Consider the following 21,878-nt stretch of genomic DNA (forward strand, 5'->3'; position numbering starts at 1 on the left):
TTATTGTTATGGTTTGCTGTATATATATATATATATATATGTTTTTCTTGACTCCTGGTGCTAGCGTGAACTCAGTACCTTCTTTAATATTAATCCTTCCAAATAGATAAAGGGGAAATAGATCAATAAATTAGTAATAAATTAGCATGTATATATGGCATATATCCAAATTTGTTTTAATAGCAGAATTATCACTGTTCATGTTCATAGAGATCATGATTTTGCAGAAAGTGAAAGTTGATGAAGACTGTGGGATAAAGAGAAACTGCTACTGAGTTTTTCCACTTGGAATTAAGGCTAAAATTTCCATACGCTTGTGCGAATCCTCACATCCAGTGATCGAAAGGATACGAGAAACATCAAAATGGCATCACAAGATATCATCTTTATAAAGGAGGAAGATCTGATCAACGCTGTAACATCAATTATTTATTCAAACTCCACGCCGCTTATTAACGATGTTCAGCCAGCTACTACATTTCTTTCTTTCTTCATAAATTTTCCCGGCGAATTTTCTCCCTACAATGCAATAGAGGTAAGCAACGCAATTGTAACACAATTGTACTAACTATAATCAAAAAAGCTAGTTTTCTGTAAATGATAAAGTATACTTACTCTTAACATGAACACACTCCGCAAGAGTGAATAAATGAATGAGTGAGCAACAATATTTTTTTACTCTTTAGAATAAAACTCTTTTCTTAATGAATAACTAGATAAATATGGATAAAAACGAGTGAATCAAAAGAATTATTACGAATTAAAGTTAGCACCCATTCTTAGAAGTTTCTAAAGTAGACGTTTCTATACATACAATGATTATATCTTAGACTTGGACTGAAATTACATTATGGATTAAAATTTCGGCCTGGTTACAGTTATGGTCTGAGGCTATCCAACTTTTGATTCCAATTCTTTTAGTGATGACAGTGACCATTACAGATATATAATTATCGAAAACTGAAACCGAAAAGAATCGAAATCCAAACGGTAACTGTTACGATAAAGAATTAGAACCAAAAGTTGGATTTAGTCTCGGACCGTATTCGGGACCGAAATTTTTCGGACCGAATCCTTGATATGTAGTCAGAAACGATTTATGATTGAAAATGCATATACGTTTAAATACGTACAGTAAAGAAAAATGTAAAGAATATGAACAGTATTCCGAATATTTTCCGTTTTATAGTCACGTTATGAGTTAAAAGATAAAATTAATTTCTGCTTCAAAATAAACAGCTCCGAATTTATTTAGTGATAATTTCTCTCGCGTAGCTCCGCGAATAAAATAATTGAAAAATAATTGGTAAACATACGATGTGCGACGTTTCAATAAACAGATTTATGATATAATAAATAATTTATAAATATGTAAATTTTTGCGTAATACATCTTGTTTTTTCAAAATTTTATGATTAAAATTAATAAAAATACGCATCATGATGCATGATGATTGATACATTTATGATGCAACATAATTGTAACGACTTTTTGTTTTTATAAAATTCATAAAGTTATTACAATTCGATTAATTTTAACTTTATTTTCATGTATTTCCTCATTTACATATATGCGTATCAATTTATAAAAGATATGTGCGTGCGTGCGTGCGCGCGTGTTATATGTGTTCCCAGCAAGGTTGAGTAGTATTAAGTTAAAAAGATAGAAATTAAAAAGTTAAAAAGTTAATTAATTTTAACTTAACTTACTTACATTTTATACTCTTAACTTTTTAATTTAGTTACATTTTATCGGAAACTATTAATTTTTATTGGTGTATAAATTAATTCTCGGCCTTTTTTTAGTGAGAAGTGTTTATTCATATAGAATGAAATTATAGGCCTGTTCTTTTTGGCTGAACTTTTTTGCAGCAGTTCATCTTTCTTCCTCTTCTTTCCTCCTGAAGAGAAAAGGAAAAAAGATGTACTGGTACAAAAGTTCAGCCAAAAAGAACAGACCTATTATGTTTCAGTTTTTTTTTATTTCTATACAATCAGACCTGTATATGTTCTAATATCTATATAAATATATATATATAAATATATATATACACACACACACACACACGCTTATTTTTAGGTATTTTATACAAGGTGCCTTTGAAGTCTGTGACCTCTATATCTCGGAAACGGCTTTAGATATGAAAAATGTTTCAGACAATAGTTGTAGGATATTAAGGGGGATATGATGAAAATATAGACTTGACTTTGCGTGACCTTCTCAAGGTTATTTCAATGTAATCTACGTTTTCTTAAATGAAATCTCCTATTTTTTTGTATTCTTATAGCTTACTTCGAGAGCTTTTTAAAACACTTATGAAGCCCTTTTTTTAATCAGTACTTTTCGAGTTATAAGGTTTGAATGTTACAGTACCACCGGTTTTAACATTACCCAAAATTTCCGACCAACGGCTAAAACCTCTTGAATGTTGTTCAGGGTCGTGATTAGATAACATTTGTCAAGATTAAGGCCATTGGAGGTTGTTAATGTTATTTTAATTTTTATGATGAAAATAAGTTTTTACCGTAAAAATAAATTGTCACGTCATGCATCGTTGTATTCATTAGATTGGACGTTACAACTTTTACTATATCAGAATATTTACTTTGTCGTGCAAAAATTATGCATATCTTTCTGTTTTTTAAAATAGATAATTGATCTAAGTGATCAGAAAAGATTTTATTGGAAATTCCAATTGAAATTGGAACCATTTAATTTGATATTATATTTATTAGGTATATCTTCGTTAGTTTACGAAATAAAAAGAGGTGATCATTATATAGAGATACCTTACATGTGTGTGTGTATATATATATATATATATATATTTATATATAAATATGTGTGTTGTTGTATGTGTTAAATGTATTTTAATTATTACTTTTTAGAAGTGTTATATCCACTAATGATAACTCAAATATCAACTAATGATGACGTTACGTTAATAAATATGACAATTTGTCACTCAATAAGTAAATATTATGTTGTCACCACGATATGTACGATATCTCACGTTGAGGACGAGAGAGAGCAGCGACGTGCCGAGACAGACCGAAGTAGACAGGCACAGAGTATCGAATATCCCTTTTGTAGTTATAATATATTGGTCGGATAATTAATGGTTGTTTATTATATTGCATATAAGTGGAAGCTTTATTGTTGGTTAAAACCCTTCCTCTTACTTTCCATCGCGCATATCACAACGTAACTGATTTGGTGACGAGGATGAGGTGGGTGTTACTCATCACGACGAAGCTTCTACTCATATGTAATACTTATATCCAATAATATAACTGTATAACTCTATCAAAACAATCACAATGAAGATTTCAAGGCATATGCTTCTCGCGGAAATAAGCAATATGAGGATGCTAAGATCAATTCAAATGTCTCATGTTCGTAAGTGAACTGAATACAGATCGAGATCTGGATAAAACCATTCTCACTGTTGGATCATCCCGACAAATAAAATCTCACGCTTCACGACCTGATCACAAAAAATGCAATGCCGCGTCAATCTCAAATAAAATATTGTCATGGTGAACGTCTCAAGTACATAGGATTCAATGTCAATTTGCAAGATCTTACGTAAAAAGGCAAAACAACAAAAACAGCAGCGCAATCAACAAAATTATGCAGGAAATCACACAAACAAGTCAACGGTGTCGATCAGCCACGGAAACCTAAAACACCATGTTGGTTTTGTGGCGTAATGTACTATTCATGATTACGAGTATGAAAATCACAAATGCAAACACTCTGGACAACAAGGGTACAAAGAAGGATACTATGATACTCCCCAGTCCAAAGCAAACAACTCATCTCAGATCAAACAAATTATCAGTGGAAATCGAAGGAAGCACATCATGGTGCAAATCAACGATCCGAACAACATAAAGTCTAAAATTGACATAAGATGTCTTTAAGTCGTTTTTTAGACGCAAAAAACGTCTTATGACCCGATTTTAGACACTTTTTGTTGTCTGGGCAGATCCCCGTCCAGTTACAGTTGGACATCGCATCCGATATTATAACCATATTTGAACACACATGGAGGACATTGAATCAAGCCGTCTTATCAACCTACTGCACAAAATGCCCGCACAGCGATAATCTCTTACAATTATTGGGAGAATTCATCTGCATCATTTAGTGCAACAATTATTTTAAAACAGATGAGGCCTTTATTACGAGCGTTCAGAATCTGGATGTTTTAGGCACTGACTGGTTCGACTTGATTCAAACTTGACTTTGGGGAAATTTCTATCAACGCAACCGCTATAAAATTTCATGATGAAAGGCAATGATCCAATCAGAATTCTCCAACATATTCACTGACATTCTGAGTCATTGTACGACAAAAATTAATTTGCATATAAAACCAGAAGCCAAGTGTTCCGAGCAAAACGTCCAATAACCGCCATTCCATTGATCGATCGAGAATTGAGCCTCCAGAAAATGGATATTATTTCCTCAATCGAATACTCTGACTGGGCAGCACCTATTGTAGTAATAAAAAAGCTTAATGACGATATTCACATATGTGGTGACTACTCTACAGGACTCAATCAAGTATTGGAGCTGTACCATTACCCACTGCCAACACTAGATGATATTTTTGCAAAACTAGCAAACAAAAAGGTATTCATTGTCATCGATCTGTCAGATGCTGTTTTGCAAATTGAAATGGCGGAAGAGTCAAGGAAAAATTTATGAAGTTTTTTACAGCGGATCCAGGAATTTAGATTTCACCTAAGTTGCAAAAATGTAAATTGCTTATGAAACAGATCAAATATCTGGGACAAATCGTTGATGAACGAAGAATCCGTTTAGATCCTGCAAGAACAAAGGCAATCGCGCAAATGCCGATTCCATACGATGCAACCACACTTCGCTCGTATCTAGGCGCGGTCAATTTTTATGATAAATAATATTAAGAACATGCACAAATGGCGGAAATAAACTTAATAAACTCCTCAGGATAAATTCTCAGTGGAAGTCTAAAGACTCTATAAAAGAATATCAACAATCTTTCAATAAATTCAAGAGCATACTTCAGTCGGATCTCATGCTGATCCACATATTATGATCCGAGACAATAAGAAATTATGTTGCAAACGACGCACGACGCTTCAAATACAAGTACAGGAGCATGTATCTTACATCGATTCCCCAACGGAGTCATCAAACCTATTTATCATGCATCTTGTACCTTAACCACAATGGAAAGAACATACAGTCAGATAGCGAAGGAGGGCTTCGCTCTGATCTTCGCAATTACAAAATTTCATCGCATGATTTTTGGGCGAAAATTTATGCAAACAGACCACAAAGCTTTATTGACTATTTTTGATTCACGTAAGGACATACCAGTTTATATAGCAAATAGGCTCCAGCGATGGACTTTATTACTGAGAGTTTATGATTTTAACATAGAGTATGTCAAGACAACAGATTTCGGACATGTTGATGTACTGTCAAGATTAATAGATAAAGTGCAGAAGAGGAAGACACTATCATTGCCACAATCAAAGCTGGTTCCTCAAAGGAAATACTGTAGCAAAATACTATATCAAACAATAGACACTTTGCCTCTCATCTTTAACATGGTAAAGCATGTTATAACAAAGGATAAACTTCTTAAATCGATCATGATAAACATCTAAGAAGAATGGCAGACAAACACCGATGCAACAAGCTACAAATTCTTAGAATATTACAAACACAGATATACACTTTCAATAACCGATGGATGTTTGATGTGGAGTGACCGATTAATCATTCCAAGACAGTTTCGAGCAAGAATCTTGAAGCAACTTTATACACTTAGGTGTGGAACGCATGAAGTCAATAGCGCGGAGTTTCGTATACTGGCCGAATATCGACCATGACATACAACAGTACGTTCAAGAATGCGAACACTGTACTAGAGCTGCTAAAATATCAATTAGAGTTCCAGTAACTTCATGGCCAATACTGTCGGGCCCATGGACCCGAATCCATATCGACTTCGCAGGACCAATACACAATATGTACTTCTTTTTTGTAGTAGACGCATATAGTAAATGGTCTGAAATCATCGACATGCAAACCACAACTGCTGACTGTAGTTTCTACTCTCGAAGACTTATTTATTCGCGGACTTCCCGAAACTATCCAGTGATAATGGAACGCAGTTTCAGGCGGTATCCTAAATTTACTCAAACCACCTAGCAGTCAGACATCAAAACTTTCAGGCTTGGTAAGAAACATAGCATACGACATAGAGAGTACAGGAATGGAGAACATGTTCACGTTACTCTATGAACAAATGTAAATGGATCTCGGCGGTCATTATTGAAGCTAGAGGCCGGGTGATGTATAATGTATGTACGAACGATGGCAAGATCCGTAGGGTCCATCTAAATCAGATGCGCGCTAGAAGCGGTGGCAAAATAGTAGAGGAACTGACTTAATTCCTTTCGAGCTTCTCTGTGAAGAGTTTGAACTCCTAGTACCTTGCATTTTCGGTCCAGCAGTGACACCCCAAAAGACGATACATACGCCATTAGGGGCAATTCAGGAACCCCCGTGCCCCTGTGGCCTTATCGGAAGTGGCTGTCAGAAACAATTGACCGGCATTTCCGATAAGGCCACAGGAGAAGAGGGACCACCACGAAAGACGCACGTCAACCGCTGGAACGTTATGGGGACTATGTCACATTCCCCATTTTCAGGTCGACCTCAAACAAGGAAGGTGTTACCATCGCGACATGCACGATATCTCACGTTGTGAGGACATGGACGAGAAAGCAGCGACGTGTGGAAGATAGACCGAAGTAGACAGGCACAGAGTACAGAATACTCTTTTTGTAGCAGAGTTATAATATGTTGCTCGTATTGCATATAAGTAGAAACTTCGTTGTTGGTTAACATCCTTCCCTTCTTTTCCACCGCGCACATCGCAACGTATGTTATATATAAAATATGTTATAGTGCACTTACATTGTTGAGTGAGAAATTATAATATTGGTGTAACATTACTGTTAATTGAAGTTAATTTTTTGCAATCTCTCTATTTTAATCACCATTCTGCTTGCATTTATAAAGTATACATCTGTTAATATGGAGGGAACTCTATATGAATACTCTGAGAAATACTCAGGAATTGTATACATGCAACTTCTTGAGGTATTAATTCTTATTATGTTCTTCTATGAATTCGTAAGAAATTACAATTAATGAAAAGGGAAAATTTGTTGAATACTTTTCTAATTTATTAGGCTATCTCGGAATTCAATAAAATTTAAAAAAAGAATCAATATAATTTAATTCTTCGCAGTATTATATAAATATTACATAAATATCACAAAAATATTACATAATATTACAGTATTGTAATACGACTATAATATATTATAGCAATATTTTTATGATCCATTTTCGTGGATATATTAATATTAGTATGATATTTCAACAATATTTCTGTTATATTTCATTGTCATATTGCAAAGGAAAAATAATATTGCTGTAATATTACTGTAATATTGTTGTAGTGTTATGTGAGATTAGATACATTAAGGTTTAAAGAACAAAACTAATTTTGAGAATTACTTTACAGAAGAGAACTTTATAGAATTATTTATCAGTCGCATATAAATACAAAAAACAAATCCAATTAAAACATAATGTCACATAAATAACAAAGTTGATGGAATCAAAACAGTGAAATTTTGCAGCTCGACTATAACATCATGGATGTAATTATTGTAATCTCATATTATATTATATTAACTACTATATTATATTAACATACTATATTAACTCCATCAAATTTATTTTTATGATATTTATTATGTTTTAATTGGATTTTTTCTTCTTCTTACGTTAAACTTCTGGTTTATATTACACCTCTCTCATATGCTTGTGGTGCGCATGCTGATTATTCAATTGCCACAAGCATATGGGATCTACAGTTTTAATGCTGGTTTCAAACGACAAATTTTTCGAGAGGTGTTTCTGTGTGAATTGGATTTGTTTTTTGTACATTATGCGACTGATGAAGACTTCTCAGTCGAAACTAGTTTCGCTCGAAATCTTAATATATCTAACACATTAAATTTTAATTATTTTTAATCCTGTATTATAAGTTCGTCTTTAGTCGAATTTTATTAAATCATCCGAGTAATCATGCCGAATTTTATTATTAGAGTTTATATTGTGTTGGAAATCATAATTTGAAGGTCTCGTTATATTATTATACATTATTCAAACATAGTGAAATTATTTTTTGTTTGGATATATACTTGATTTATATGTGAAGAAATATGTAACCTGTATAGAAACAGCTTGTAATTTATAATTTTTTTGTTTTTTATATAGGTTTGTAGTTTTCTACAGCTATTTGCGTTTTTTCTTTTATTCTGGATAAGGATTTTTGTTTTATACGAAAACGAAGAAAATGGAAAAAAGTACGAAATGCGTGTTCCGTCGGTATTGCAGTCGACAACAGCATCCCCTTAAGGGGATCCTAAAGTCGTCTGTATTACCGATTCAGTAGGACTTACACACATATGATTTACGTGTCATTGATATATCACTACACACTACTACATCAATATTGCACGTACACGTACGTATAAATTTTCTAACTAGTTATAATCTTTTATATTAGGTATCTAAGTTTAATTCTAAGTACACTATATTGTTTGTTCATGTAATCCCTACCCAGATAACAAAATACTTCTACGGTATTGGTACGGTGAGCGTACGGCGTACTATGCGTACCGGTACCGTACTTATCATGTACGTGCGTACCTAAAGTGTATCGGTACACCGTATTTTGGTACGCCTTAGGTACGCACGTTACCAAAATTAATTAATTTTATAGTTTTATTGTTAAAATGAGTATTATTATTGTGATTATTGATTATCCAGAATACACATGATAAAAAAAAAATTTTTCCCTGAATTCGGGAACGAATTTCATAGTGCTTCGAAGCGGTCACCCATTCGGTTGCATACCGCCATCCAATGTGCTTGACTTCTGAAATCGTATGGAACCGCTATACTTCAATGATCCACGGACACTCGTATAATCACGAATGTATAGCTATGATACATCTGGTCAACATGGTCCTAATAGAAATTTGTGCAGAAAAAAACGTTGATACGGTGTACCATAATATCATGTATACTTTTTGTACTGTTACCGTACAGTTACGCCGTACACCGCCATCTCGTGGCAGTACCGTAACAGTACGATAGTGGTATTTTGTGCGAGTATCGCACGCTTGGTTATCTGGGTAGTCCAAATCAAGATTGTTTTATACATACAAAGGTGCGTTCCGAGTTGTGCATGAAGCGCATGATGCATCATTTGTCCTTGTTGGACAATTCATCCAATTCGGAATGCATCCAAAGTATAAAACTTGCAATGTATATAAAGCAAATATTGTTGCGAGTTAGAAGCCGATAACAAAACTGTAATTTTTCAACTTTCATTTCAAACTTTCTTTCATTTTTTACATAAACTCGACCGGTTTGGATTACATTATCGCTTATACATTTTAATTGTAAAGAAAGATTTTTAAAAGCAGTCAGAAAACTTATTATCAGAAAAGTAATCAATAAAGCAGACGACTTTAGGATCCCCTTAAGAACATCTACCATACGTTTACTATACGACAATGACATAGAAATTTTGTAAAAATGTATTTTTTCTTAGGCATTTTTTTTAACTGCGCTGCTCCTCTTCATCACTTTCCTGACGGTAGCAGGTAATGCTACCATCTTTTTCATCATCATATACTTCAAAAGATTTCGACGCTCCAACTACTTGGTGATCAGCTTGGCGGTGAGCGACTTGCTGGTCGGTTTAATAGTAATGCCACCAGCCATAATCTATCAAGTATCGGGTGATTGGTACTTTGGTTCTATCTCGTGTCACATTTGGCTCAGTGCCGACGTGCTCAACTGTACCGCCAGTATCTTCAATCTCTGCATGGTTTCCATAGACAGGTGAGTTAATCATCCAACGATCCTCCATCAATATTCGTGGAATTAGAAGAGAAATTGAACGGTCAGAAATCAAATTTTTACGAAAGTTGACGTCGTGCCGTCGGTTGATAACATTCCGTTGATTAACGTTCCCGTCGGATATGCACTTCAACATTGTAGAATATAATAGCGTTTTCGACTCAAGCGTTTACACCGATTTGGATTGGATAATGTTCTTCTATTGGTTGATGTTATCAATAGGAGAGCATGCAACGTCATTAATTCGTATAAAAAATGTGAGAAAGTTATAAAATTATATAGAAATTCTGAAAAATTATATGAACAATTCTGAGAAAAATTTTCACCAGGGTTTATAATAAAAAATGTATATACAGTATGTACATGTATGCGCGCGCGTATACATGTACGTATGTAATATGTATGTATGGCGGCTACTCCGCTATGGTTGGTATGGAGTACTCCATATACTGAATGATTCAATGTATGGAATTCCATACATTAAATTTCATATTTATGTGATATTTGGTCGAGATCGTTGTGGCAGACTTCTGCCCTGAACAGCCATATCGCACGTGACAAAAAGCAGAGCTCTTATTGGATATCGTTCATCGCGTACAAGAGACGTACACACATACAAAGCAACCAGAGTACACAAAATTTATTCGCGTTCTTTTAACGATTCCTACATCAATTTGTTCGAATGAAAGATCATTTTCTTATTTAAGACATTTAAAAAGTTATCTTCGATCGACAATGAAACAAAAACGTTTATATCATATTGCGACGTTGTACATTTATCGAGAAATGGTCGATAAGTTGAATATAGAGGAGCTCATTAATATTTTCATTAAGAAAAATAAAATCAGAGCAGCTACTTTTGCCCTGTAGAAAAAATATGTATGAGGAGATATATTTATCCCCCCTTTTACTCCCCCTCAACTTACTACCTATCCTCGGGAATTCCATACACTGAAAAATTTTACTTCGCCGCCCCTGTATGTATGTATAGTATTGTTTCGCCCATATTCTGACCATTCATGTGGCCGAATTAGAAAAAGAAGGGGCGTGAAGGAGAGTGAAAGTGAACGTTGGAACAGTCGCTCTGTCTCACAGGTACACGTACAAAGGTGAGACCTATGAGTCGAATACATCTTTTATCTGACTGATTTCTAGTATCGACATTTCTTAATGTCGCTCATCAATCTTCATAGAATTCAAGGATTATTATATCAATTTTTGTTAACTTTATTTCTATGTTAAATTAGTCGGCATATAAATACTGACTAATTATACATAAAGATATGCAAATATATATAGAGATTTTCTCACTTCTCTTTTTTTTGTTCAAGATTCTGGCTGATTATGAAACCGCTAAAATATGAAACGAAGAGGACGAAACTACGGATGTCGCTGTACATCATCCTCATTTGGTCACTAGCCATGTGTATTAGTCTGCCGCCTCTTTTAACCATGGGAAATGAATATGAAGAAGTACAAAATGGGCCCACTCTTTGCGCACTTTACCAGCATTTTGTCTACCAAATCTACGCGATTGTAGGAAGCTTCTATATTCCACTACTCGTCATTATTCCGGTAGTATATTAAATAAGTAAATTTAGACGACAAAATAGTTTAATGTAATTAATTCTATTTATATTATTTATACAAAGTATCCTAGAAAAAGTGTATGTCCTTTCATTGGCAGATTCTGTGGAACATTTTAAGACGAAAAGTCTTATACGAAAATGTCAAGGCTATAGTGCTTTTCAAATTATAAACGATTAAAGTTTGCCAATAGCGTCTGAAATTCGCGTGCTCAAACATAGTACATTGCGCGGTTGCGAAGATGCTCTTGTACATATATCGCTTTTTAAATATTGACAATAATTGATGCGTTTACTGCAAAAATGTCAACTGAAATTCGGTTTCCCATTTTAAAGCGTAAATAGTCATACAGATTAATATAACGCTTTAAAATAGGAATGCATTAATGATAATGTAGAGTCTACATTGATAATTCATGGAAAAAGATTGAATATACAAAATTGACAAAGTAGCAAATAATCAAAAATATCACAAATATTAATCCGATGTTAATGTATTTGTATATAATAAGTTGTTAACACATGTCTGTTTCGCAATTACGACGCAATATCAAAAAATAAGAGAAATAGTGTTAATTGAATAATATATAAAAAGAAATTGTGCTCTCGAAATGAGTACAGTAATAATTTAAATAACGGACGATTGAGAGCAATAATATCACAGTAATAAATGCGTGTTACAACTCACAACTTATTTCAAATTTCATTCTTAAGATAAAAATCGGACATTTCGGCTACATTCAAGCCATCATCAGCAAAGTCCAAACAATAACTTCTATTAATATGTACAAAGAGCAGTCGCAATAGCATCGGTTCCAGAGTGCAATAGAATGAGCCTTTTCAATTCCATGTTTAAAAGGTGTAACCGTCAATTAGTTATTCGACTAAATGAACGCCATTGCAAACTGTGATCGCATGTTGATTAATAAAATACGTATGTATCGCAACATTAATTTAAAGTTATAAATTACAGAATTCGCTGTATTGACCTGGACCCTTATTCTTGAAAAAAATCGTATACAAATAATTAGGTAAATACTATAGTATACGTAACGTGTATTATAGTATTTTTCTAGTTTTTCGTATACCATATTTCTTTTCAAGAATAGGGACCTTAATCGAGCAAGTTACAATAGAATGAATAAATTGTGTTGAAATGAACGTATACATTTCCAAAATTCATACAATTAGGTATACTATTTTTTTAGAAATAAAATATTTTTTATTTTTTAATATCGTATTTAGATAAAGAAGTACGTAGATAGCTAAATTTGCAAATTTTAAATGTTTTTCATATTCATACATGTTTTAATCCTAGCTCGCTATATCTATTTTTAGGGTTACTTCGACCAACTTCGATTAACTTTAATTGACGATTAGTTCGTTGGAATTAACCAATTATATTTGTCAATGACAAATGCGATTAGCCAATTCCAGTGTACTAACGGTCGATTAAAATTAATCAGAGTTGGTCAAAGTGGCCCTTAATTACCTTCCCACATCGAAGCCTGTGGAACTTTGTCACGCTATATCTTTGAATTGAAAGCATATTTTTTAGTTTAGCACATGCGGAATTGATACATCAAAAGTAAGACAGAGATATAAATAAGAATCAAATGAAATATTTCTTTTTCAAGTAATTATAACTAAATAAACAAATTTAAGTCAAGGAATTGAATCCTTTTAACCCGGGAACGAACCTGTGCGATCTTATGGGAAGTCAGGGACGAGATACGAAGCTAGATTTAAAAGAGATTATTCGAAATTTAAGATCTAATTTATTTTCAGAATTGAATTACAAAATATGATTGGTTACAAACATAAAACATATTTAAAGCTTTAAACTTTAATTAATATGGTAGATTTAAAATAGTAACTTTATTAATATTTTTTAAATTAAAGATGATAGACATTTTGTACTTAAAATTATAATCTTAAATGATAATATATGTATTTTACTTGATTTACTTAAGAAAATGATAAATGTGTTTTACTTAACTTAAAATTATAAAAATGACAAGCATATTTTATTTGGTTTAAAATTGAGAACTACGAATGTAATAAATATAACTCACTTAACTTAAAAATAAAAAAATGATAAATATGTCTTTCTTAAAAGTATAGCCTAATATATTAATTTAACGTGATAAAATGAAAATATTAAACATTTCACTTAAAAACTTACTTTTTGTATACTGAAGTTACAAATGTTTCTATTTTAATAAATTTTTCATTGGTCATTTGTAGACAAGTTCGCATGTATGTCAGCAGATTGAAATGAAGAAATTGCCTTTTCATGTTATAATTAATAATAGGCTATGTACAGACGGAGCGGAGGATGGATAAAGAATATAATATCTACGGCTCATTTATTTTCTTTTGAATCTTATTTCGGTGATTACAGCGAAAGAAGGAAGAAAGAAATTAAAGAAGAAATTAGCTAGGATTTTGTAATAATCAAGGGAATCGGGAAGAAGAGCAAAAAAAATCGACTTTAGAAATCACTAATCGAATTTCATCTAGATCATAATCAGAACATAGATTTTGATCACATAGGCTTTGTCGGGAAGGGGGGGTAGAAATTTGGGGAAACTGAAAGAATAATGCGTGAAAAGAGTTAAGATTGCCCTAGTGGTAATAATATTTAGAGTGAGGAGGAGGAAGCTCGTCGAGAAATTCTATCGAAGAAGAAGAGGACGCGGGAGAAGAGGGGCGAGGAGGTTCAGAAGTTGAAGATTGAGGGGTAGAGGGAGGTGAATCCGGGATTCTTTCCGTTAGGACTGATGAGGGTGAGTTTGGTTGATCTGGAGGTGAGAGAGGGGCATGAGGGAATAGGGGAAAAATTCGTTTAGGCTCGAAGGATGGTGGGACGCTGAGAAATAGAACTAACGGGGTCACAGAGAGAAGGGGAGAGAGGAGGAGAATAATAATTGGGTTAATAATCACTTAAATCTACGTTTGCTTGACTAGGTTTATTTTATTCGTCCTAAGCTCTCTCTCTCTTTATAGCTTACGCTTGGTTGCGGCGGTTCTTTATGTGTTTCTCGAATACCTTTGATTTACATTTGTACGGAGAACGAAATTTCGTAAATTAGTAAATAAATAAAATAAAAAAAAACGAATAAGCAAAAAGGGGAAATAACGCACTATCAATTTTCGCGGATCATGCAAATGCCACAGGTCTAAACGTCGATGTCGATCGGATAACTCCGAGTAGCAAGAATGATACGAATCAAATCGATCTTGATCGGGTAATTCGTAGTAGCTCTACGATAACGAAGGAACCGTAGCGCATGATGAAAATAATTCTAAGATTCTGGAGTGTACTTTTCGAATAAAAAAAAAAGTAAGGTTTAGACTTAACTGGTATAATTCAAGTATCTTGAAGGCGCACAGAACTCAAGAGCCGCAAGTTAATGAAAAACTTGACTGATTGAAAAAATCGTCTGGAGATAACTGACGAAACTGGACCGGTCACAGAATAAATGACGGATTGATAGAGTATCGATTGACTGAACGTCAACTCTGCGATTGCGAAGGATCCTCTTTATATTCGGAATCGGTTGTATGGGATGAAGGTATCGCATATAAGACGGTTCTATTTGAGATTAGGATTATAGGTACCAGGTGCGGATTAGGGTTTTGGTATCGCTTGTGTCCAACTGTTTAAGTAATTGACAAGATGTTTTCGTCATTACAATTTGTCGGGTGTAATAGATCCGGAGGAGGTGAGTCATCTATGACGATTAGTTAGCTTAAAGCATACTTCTCGACACTTCCTGTCAAAATAATAGAAGAGTAAAGAGAGCCTACGATCTGTGCCCTGTCGCTATCAATATTTCCTGTGGCATAAATGTTGGTCTACAGATGTTTTATAAACGGCTTTGGTAATGATGACGAATCTTCATAAAAAAAAGATCTGTGGAGTCTGGAACGTAATTTCGATTATTTTTTCCCTAATCTCTCCATCATTCCTTCTTCATACCTTCGCATTGAATTAGTTGATAAGAAAGCGCGCTTGACTACTTGTCTTACATTATTAAAAATATTATTAAATTGCATTCGTATCATTCTATTGCTAAATCGCATCATTAAAAAATCATAAAATAAATATCATAATTATTTAATAAAATATTTTTAACACGCGTGAAAAGAAGAAAAACGAGGGAGTTGGACAGAAAAAAACGCAACGGGAAGAAGAGAGAGCGCGAATAAGATGATGAGCAGGGAGGCCCACAACGGGAAAGAAAAAATAACATAGTAAGTAAGGGACCGCAACGGGAGGAAGAGAGAAAACTGCATACTATTACAAAAGGCGGGGGGAAAAAGAGGGCAATAATGGGTTGGAAAGAAAACGCAATGGGTGGGAGGGAGATAGCAAAACTTTTTCCGTAAACTCCTCACCTAACGACGCATTTCCTCTTTCCTTGCCCCTCAGACCCAATCCGGCTGTGACGCACTTTTTCCTTGACCTTACATATACACACACATACATACGCGCGTTCACACTGATATACATATACGCACACATAGTGGGTTAGAATTGGTGTAGCTTACCTACTTAAATACAATATATTATGTAATAATGCATTTTTACAACCTTTACATACGTGATGTCATAGTATAAATGATTTATAAACTTTTTAACCTTCTACTGCATAAATTAAGACTTAGTAAGGTAAATTTACTATAAAATTTAGATAAACTGATAACAGATGTCGGTTTTGATGCATTGAATCTCGCCTGATTCGCATGAGACACCGTGAGACTACTAGTTGAGTAGTTCTTGAATATCGAATTGACAAACAAGCGTGCGATTATACAGCTTAACGTAAGCGTATTAGGTTTACCACCCCGAAATCTTAAGTTCGAATGCCTGCGATGTGTTTTCGAAAATTATAAAATTGTAAAACGATTGCAATTGATAAAATATATATGAAACGTTGCTGTGACGTGACATATGTGAATTGTCGCTTAAAAAATATTAAATTTATTTTTTCTATTGAATATTTTCAGTATTATTTCGAAACATTTGCAATGCGTAGCACAGCATGGTTTGTTTGCATATTATCAGCTATCAGCATATGTAGTATTTATTATTTGACATATATTGCCGTCATGTTGCTGTATATGTGCTGTTAACTGCGAATAGCATGCAGACGATGACAAGTTGCCGGATTGCCATCGAATATAATCCAAGAATATAATGTGCCCCTAACTTAATTTTTATACAGAATAACAAAGAACTTTACTGTTAAAATAATCTCATTTAGGCCGTGTTTCGATATACAGTAATATTGAAAATCTACAGTATAATTTTTTTTGTGAATGTATACCGGAAACAATCGTCTTACATTTATCACTGAACCCTATTTTAGGGAATCTGTTTCAGAAAAATTATTTCAGGTAAAATCAACTGAAAATCATGAGTGAAAATTCTCATAATGCTGCAACTTTTATTTTATTCTGTCTGATTCTTACTTAGGAGAAATTTAACTTCTCCATCTATCGGCGGTGCCGCGATACTGCTCGCAATCATATAAGGCATTGTAATATTTGAACGATATTGCAGTGCGATGTACCACATAGTAATATTTGCGTGATATTGCAATTATGTAATATATCATATTATATCTCAGTAAAATTACTGTAATATGTAATATTTTACAATGTAATATCTCAATAATATTTCATAATATAATATTGCAAATTGTAATATTACTGCAATATTGTACTGTAATATTATTGCAATAGTTTTCCACAAATTTTAGGGATCTTTATTAAGACAAATTCAATATGATTTTATATCAAACCTAATATCAAATTTAATACCAAATTTGTAGCATTATTTTAAATAGTAATACTTATATGCTCTATAAATAGTATTCAGATTTTCAAGAAGGGATAATTACAGCTTACGTAACTTCGTATCCAAATAGTATAAAAGCTGCTACACATAGTAATTCTTAAAAAGAGCAGAACTTTGTTATAGAAGAACGCAAGCAATTTGAAATTTGAACATTTGCTTAAATAAGGGAGTTACAGTTTGTCTTTATATTGATGTCTCTACAGCACGAAATATTGCAACAATATTTTAATAGCGTTCAATATTACCAAAATTGTAGCAATATTGTTGTAATATTGAAATTTTAATATTTTGTAGGAAATATATTGCATTATATTGCTGCAATATTATAATTCAACACATAAGTACGCGGTGCCGCCACGAGATAGACACGCTTCTCATAAGAAGAAAACATCCAGGAGGTCTATAAGAAAGCGTATGCAAAACGAATTGGCGAGTCTTCTGGAGATTCCTAAGCTCTTTCGGGTGTAGGCTTTCTAAGCTCCTGAATGTTTTTTTATTATAACTTTATTGTGTGTATTTTGGAATGTCATTTTAGAAACAATAATATTTTAGTAATTAATAAAACTGAATTAATTATTGAAATATTGCATTACGTTGCAGCAATATATCTGCAATGTTACTTTCAAAATTGTAGCAATATTATAGAATATTCCAACAATATTTTATTGTTGCGGATATACACCGAAAAAATGTTACGGTTGCCACAACTGAAAATAATGATAATTTTCGCCCATCAATATATTTGTGATAACCATAAGATAAATATCTTTACAGCCATAACCGTTAAGATGATATGCCAATCTTACGGTTATCACAATCGTACTATAGTTCTTATAACCAAAACATGTATAGTTGATGAATGACTTTTGGTCGTGACAACCCGTACCCGTTTTCTCCGTGTAGAAATATTATTACAATATTGCAACAATATTTTATGAAATATTGCAATCTTTCAAAGTAATATTGCTGCAATATTGTAGTAATATTGATTGTCAATCTTAGTGTTTGAAATACAAAATACAAAATATTTTTATATGCTCCGATAAATACAAAATACGAAATACACAATTGTCTTACTGTTTTTCAAATAAAAGTATTTCAAATACGTGCACAGCCCTGCTTGTAACAAGCCTATCTGATGGCATATGCTAATATAAGCGACACTGTCCTCAGATATGGCGACTAATTCAATTTGTGATAACAAATATGTAAGATCAAATGGACATGTCTCGCAACTATATCGCTTAATGCTGTATTAATCGGCATTAATAGTTTAAAAAATAGTTACTCTTAGACGTTAATTGGAACGAAATTCTTTAACTTTCTAGAAAGAGACATGACCTTGCATCTCGCATGACTGCAATTCTAACTCTGACACACATTACAGTTTCCGCTACTAGTAGGGTGACTATAATTGTTACTCAGATAATAATTTCTCATCGAATGTATCATAAATGCGCGCATGTATTACTAATTATATTGCAGATAAACTACAAACTATTCAATGCCGCGCGCGATAAATCTGCCATGAATTATCAAGTGGGTCGATTTGACATGGAAATGGAGCCCGATGTTAATTCATCTTTCGATCACCATAGGATTATGTGTTCAACGAGTTGTCCACGACATTCCTACAAGAAGTGTGTAAAGCTGACCAGTCTGCAAAATACACATATAAAAAATACCATCGCATCTACAGTAAGTCATATATGTTATATATCTATTATAGATTTAGTTTTGATGTTGATTTTTATATATAAAAAATTGGAATAAATATTTATTTTACATACAATTAAAGATAAAAATCGAATTAACTTAGAAAATTATTTTTAATCATAAATGCAAATAATGTGATACATAATTTAAACATTTTTTTACATCATTTTTTTTAATAAAAAATTTTTTATTGTAAATTATAATATTCTAATTCTAATTTTTTCTTAGTTTATTAATGTTCAGTTAGACGCATTTTTTAAATAAATTTCAGCGACCCTATTTGTTATTTTAATGTCCTTAAAAATTTTAAGCAATATCATTTTTTATGTAAAATTTCTTGCTCTTTCAGAATCTGCTATTAGAATTTATAAAAAATAAAGTAAAAAGAAAAGGTAATTATTGAGAATAGGAGAGTGTTTTTAACGAATAACGAGCGATGGCTAAAACCTGTTGAACGTCACTCAGGGTCATGACCTTGACAACATATATCAAGGTCAAGGTCATCGGAGCTGACTTCCTTATTCTCAATAATTATAAAAAAAAATTATAATAAATTTTTCATTCTCAAATTTTTTAAATCTATATTTATGCATAGAAACGACATTAGGATAGTCTTGAAAGATCAAAATGTCACTTCCATGAATCCTAAACTTGAAAACAGAAACCCTAACTGTTATAATCAAACTTTGGGAGATACAAAACCTCCAAATGCCTCAGTTATTGCTTCAGGACCTTCGAGAGATCATCTTATACGAAAAAATAGTCAAGATGCATCATGGATATATACTGTATATATATATATATATATGTCACGGAAAAATCTGATATAATATCACGAAAAGAGTATCATATTTTTCAATATTTTGGAAAGTATTATTACGGTACAAAACGTTCTGAGAAAAAGACTTAATTTTATTTTGTAAAATTCGAAGAAGCATGGATTTCCAAAAAGGCAAGGAAACTCATAAAAATCAAGCACTCTGTTCGTGAATAGAATTAAATCAAGCATTTCAAAGGAATGAAACGCTCGTCACGTGTACGTCGTTCATTCCGGGTAATTCTGAGAACAGGTACAAAATTAAAATTATAAATATATCACTGATACATGTATGTACAAGTAGTTTTTTTACATGTAGTAAAAAAGATTTATTTCGATTTTTTGTACTTTCTCATATACAATATAAAGACTTTTTGAAAGTTCTAGAGCAAAAACTAAGACATTTGGAAACCCATGAAGAATTTTAATCAGTTTCAAATGAGGTACAAAATATTAAAATTTAAAGGAATCTGACCGAAACTCATTTTCCATAAGATTTGTGCGGGGTTCTTTGTTAAAATAATGCAATTTTTACTAAAATATATTTTCTTCTTTTTTTTCTATTTTATATGCAAATAACGTTATTTACTGAATTATTTTACTACAGAGCGAAGGTAGTCCAAGGCGTCACTTCAGCAGCGAACGCCGAGAGAGTCTTATGCGGAACATGTTACAAAAATCGATAAGAATACTGAGGACCGGTAACAGTCGGGCCTGCATTTGTAATAAACGTCAGCTAAGGAGAAGAAAAAGTGAACGAAAGGCGAGCACTACTTTGGGCATCATCGTTGGTGCCTTTATTGTTTGCTGGCTACCATTCTTTATGTTAGCACTAATTAGACCATTCTACAAACCTGATGCTATTCCGCACTCAGTATCATCTCTGTTCCTTTGGCTTGGTTATTGTAATAGTGCGTTGAATCCAATCATCTACGCGATTTTCAATAAGGAGATTCGCAAACCATTTATTTTAATAATGTGTTTACGCTGGCGTAACATCAATGAGTTAATGCGTGAGGAATATTACCAACGACAGTTTGGTGAACGAAGGACAAGGAATGATATTAACGGCGGTAATGACGGTACGGAGAATACCGAACGGGCGGATCTCGATGATAATAATCAAAACATCGGCCACAATAATCATGATATCGACAATAACAATCAGAACGTTAATAACAACCAGAACATTGACAATAATAATCAGGATGTCGACCATAACAATCCAGATATCAGCAATAATAATCAGGAAATCGATGGTAACAATCAAGACATCAACGATAATAACCAGGACATTGGTAATAACAAACAGGATGTCGATAATAAAAAACAAGAACCTGATGATAGCAAAGTTATAGTCAATAAAAATCAGATTATCATTGACATTGTTAAGGAGTCGGAGATATCCCGCTTCTGATCCAAGGCGTGTTCCTCTAATAACGAGGATTATGGTATTCAACGAAGATCATCATCGTACTGCATGGACATCTTTCAAGTTGTCGCTGAAGTTCATGCACCTTGTATAACAGAAACTCTTGTGTGATCGATCAAGATGGATACCAGACATGTTCCAAGAAGATTCAGTGGTGTTTGCTCCATATGATGTTTATACATTATCTAATTAATAATTTACTCTCTGTTTCTGCTGTTATTTCGTACCCCTTTTAGTACAGATATTTATATCATTATTTTTTTGTTAAAAATGGTTTATTTTTAATGTATTGTTCTACTTTTTATCGTCTTCTTAATTTTATTATGAATCTTGTTTCATCCTTTATTTTATTTTTTTTATATTGCTTTATTGCCAATAATTTGTTGTTGAGAATCCGAATTAATTAACTCAGTTAATTCCGCAGAAAGTAATTAAACAAAT

General features: G+C 33.0%; 1 protein-coding gene across 1 annotated transcript; it reads left to right on the forward strand.

Moving 5' to 3' along the window:
- The first annotated feature begins 231 nt into the window (after window positions 1-231).
- 5-HT7 (5-hydroxytryptamine receptor 7) lies at window positions 232-21,661 on the forward strand. The gene is made up of 5 exons (XM_018455180.1): window positions 232-535; window positions 9,707-9,999; window positions 11,349-11,592; window positions 18,958-19,170; window positions 20,613-21,661. The coding sequence occupies exons 1-5, from the start codon at window positions 365-367 to the stop codon at window positions 21,420-21,422; spliced, it is 1,731 nt and encodes a 576-aa protein (XP_018310682.1). The 5' UTR covers window positions 232-364; the 3' UTR covers window positions 21,423-21,661.
- Window positions 21,662-21,878: the final 217 nt, after the last annotated feature.

This window comes from Mycetomoellerius zeteki, unplaced genomic scaffold (genome assembly GCF_001594055.1).
Source record: "Mycetomoellerius zeteki isolate Tzet28-1 unplaced genomic scaffold, Tzet1.0 scaffold471, whole genome shotgun sequence".
Lineage (NCBI taxonomy): Eukaryota > Metazoa > Arthropoda > Insecta > Hymenoptera > Formicidae > Mycetomoellerius > Mycetomoellerius zeteki.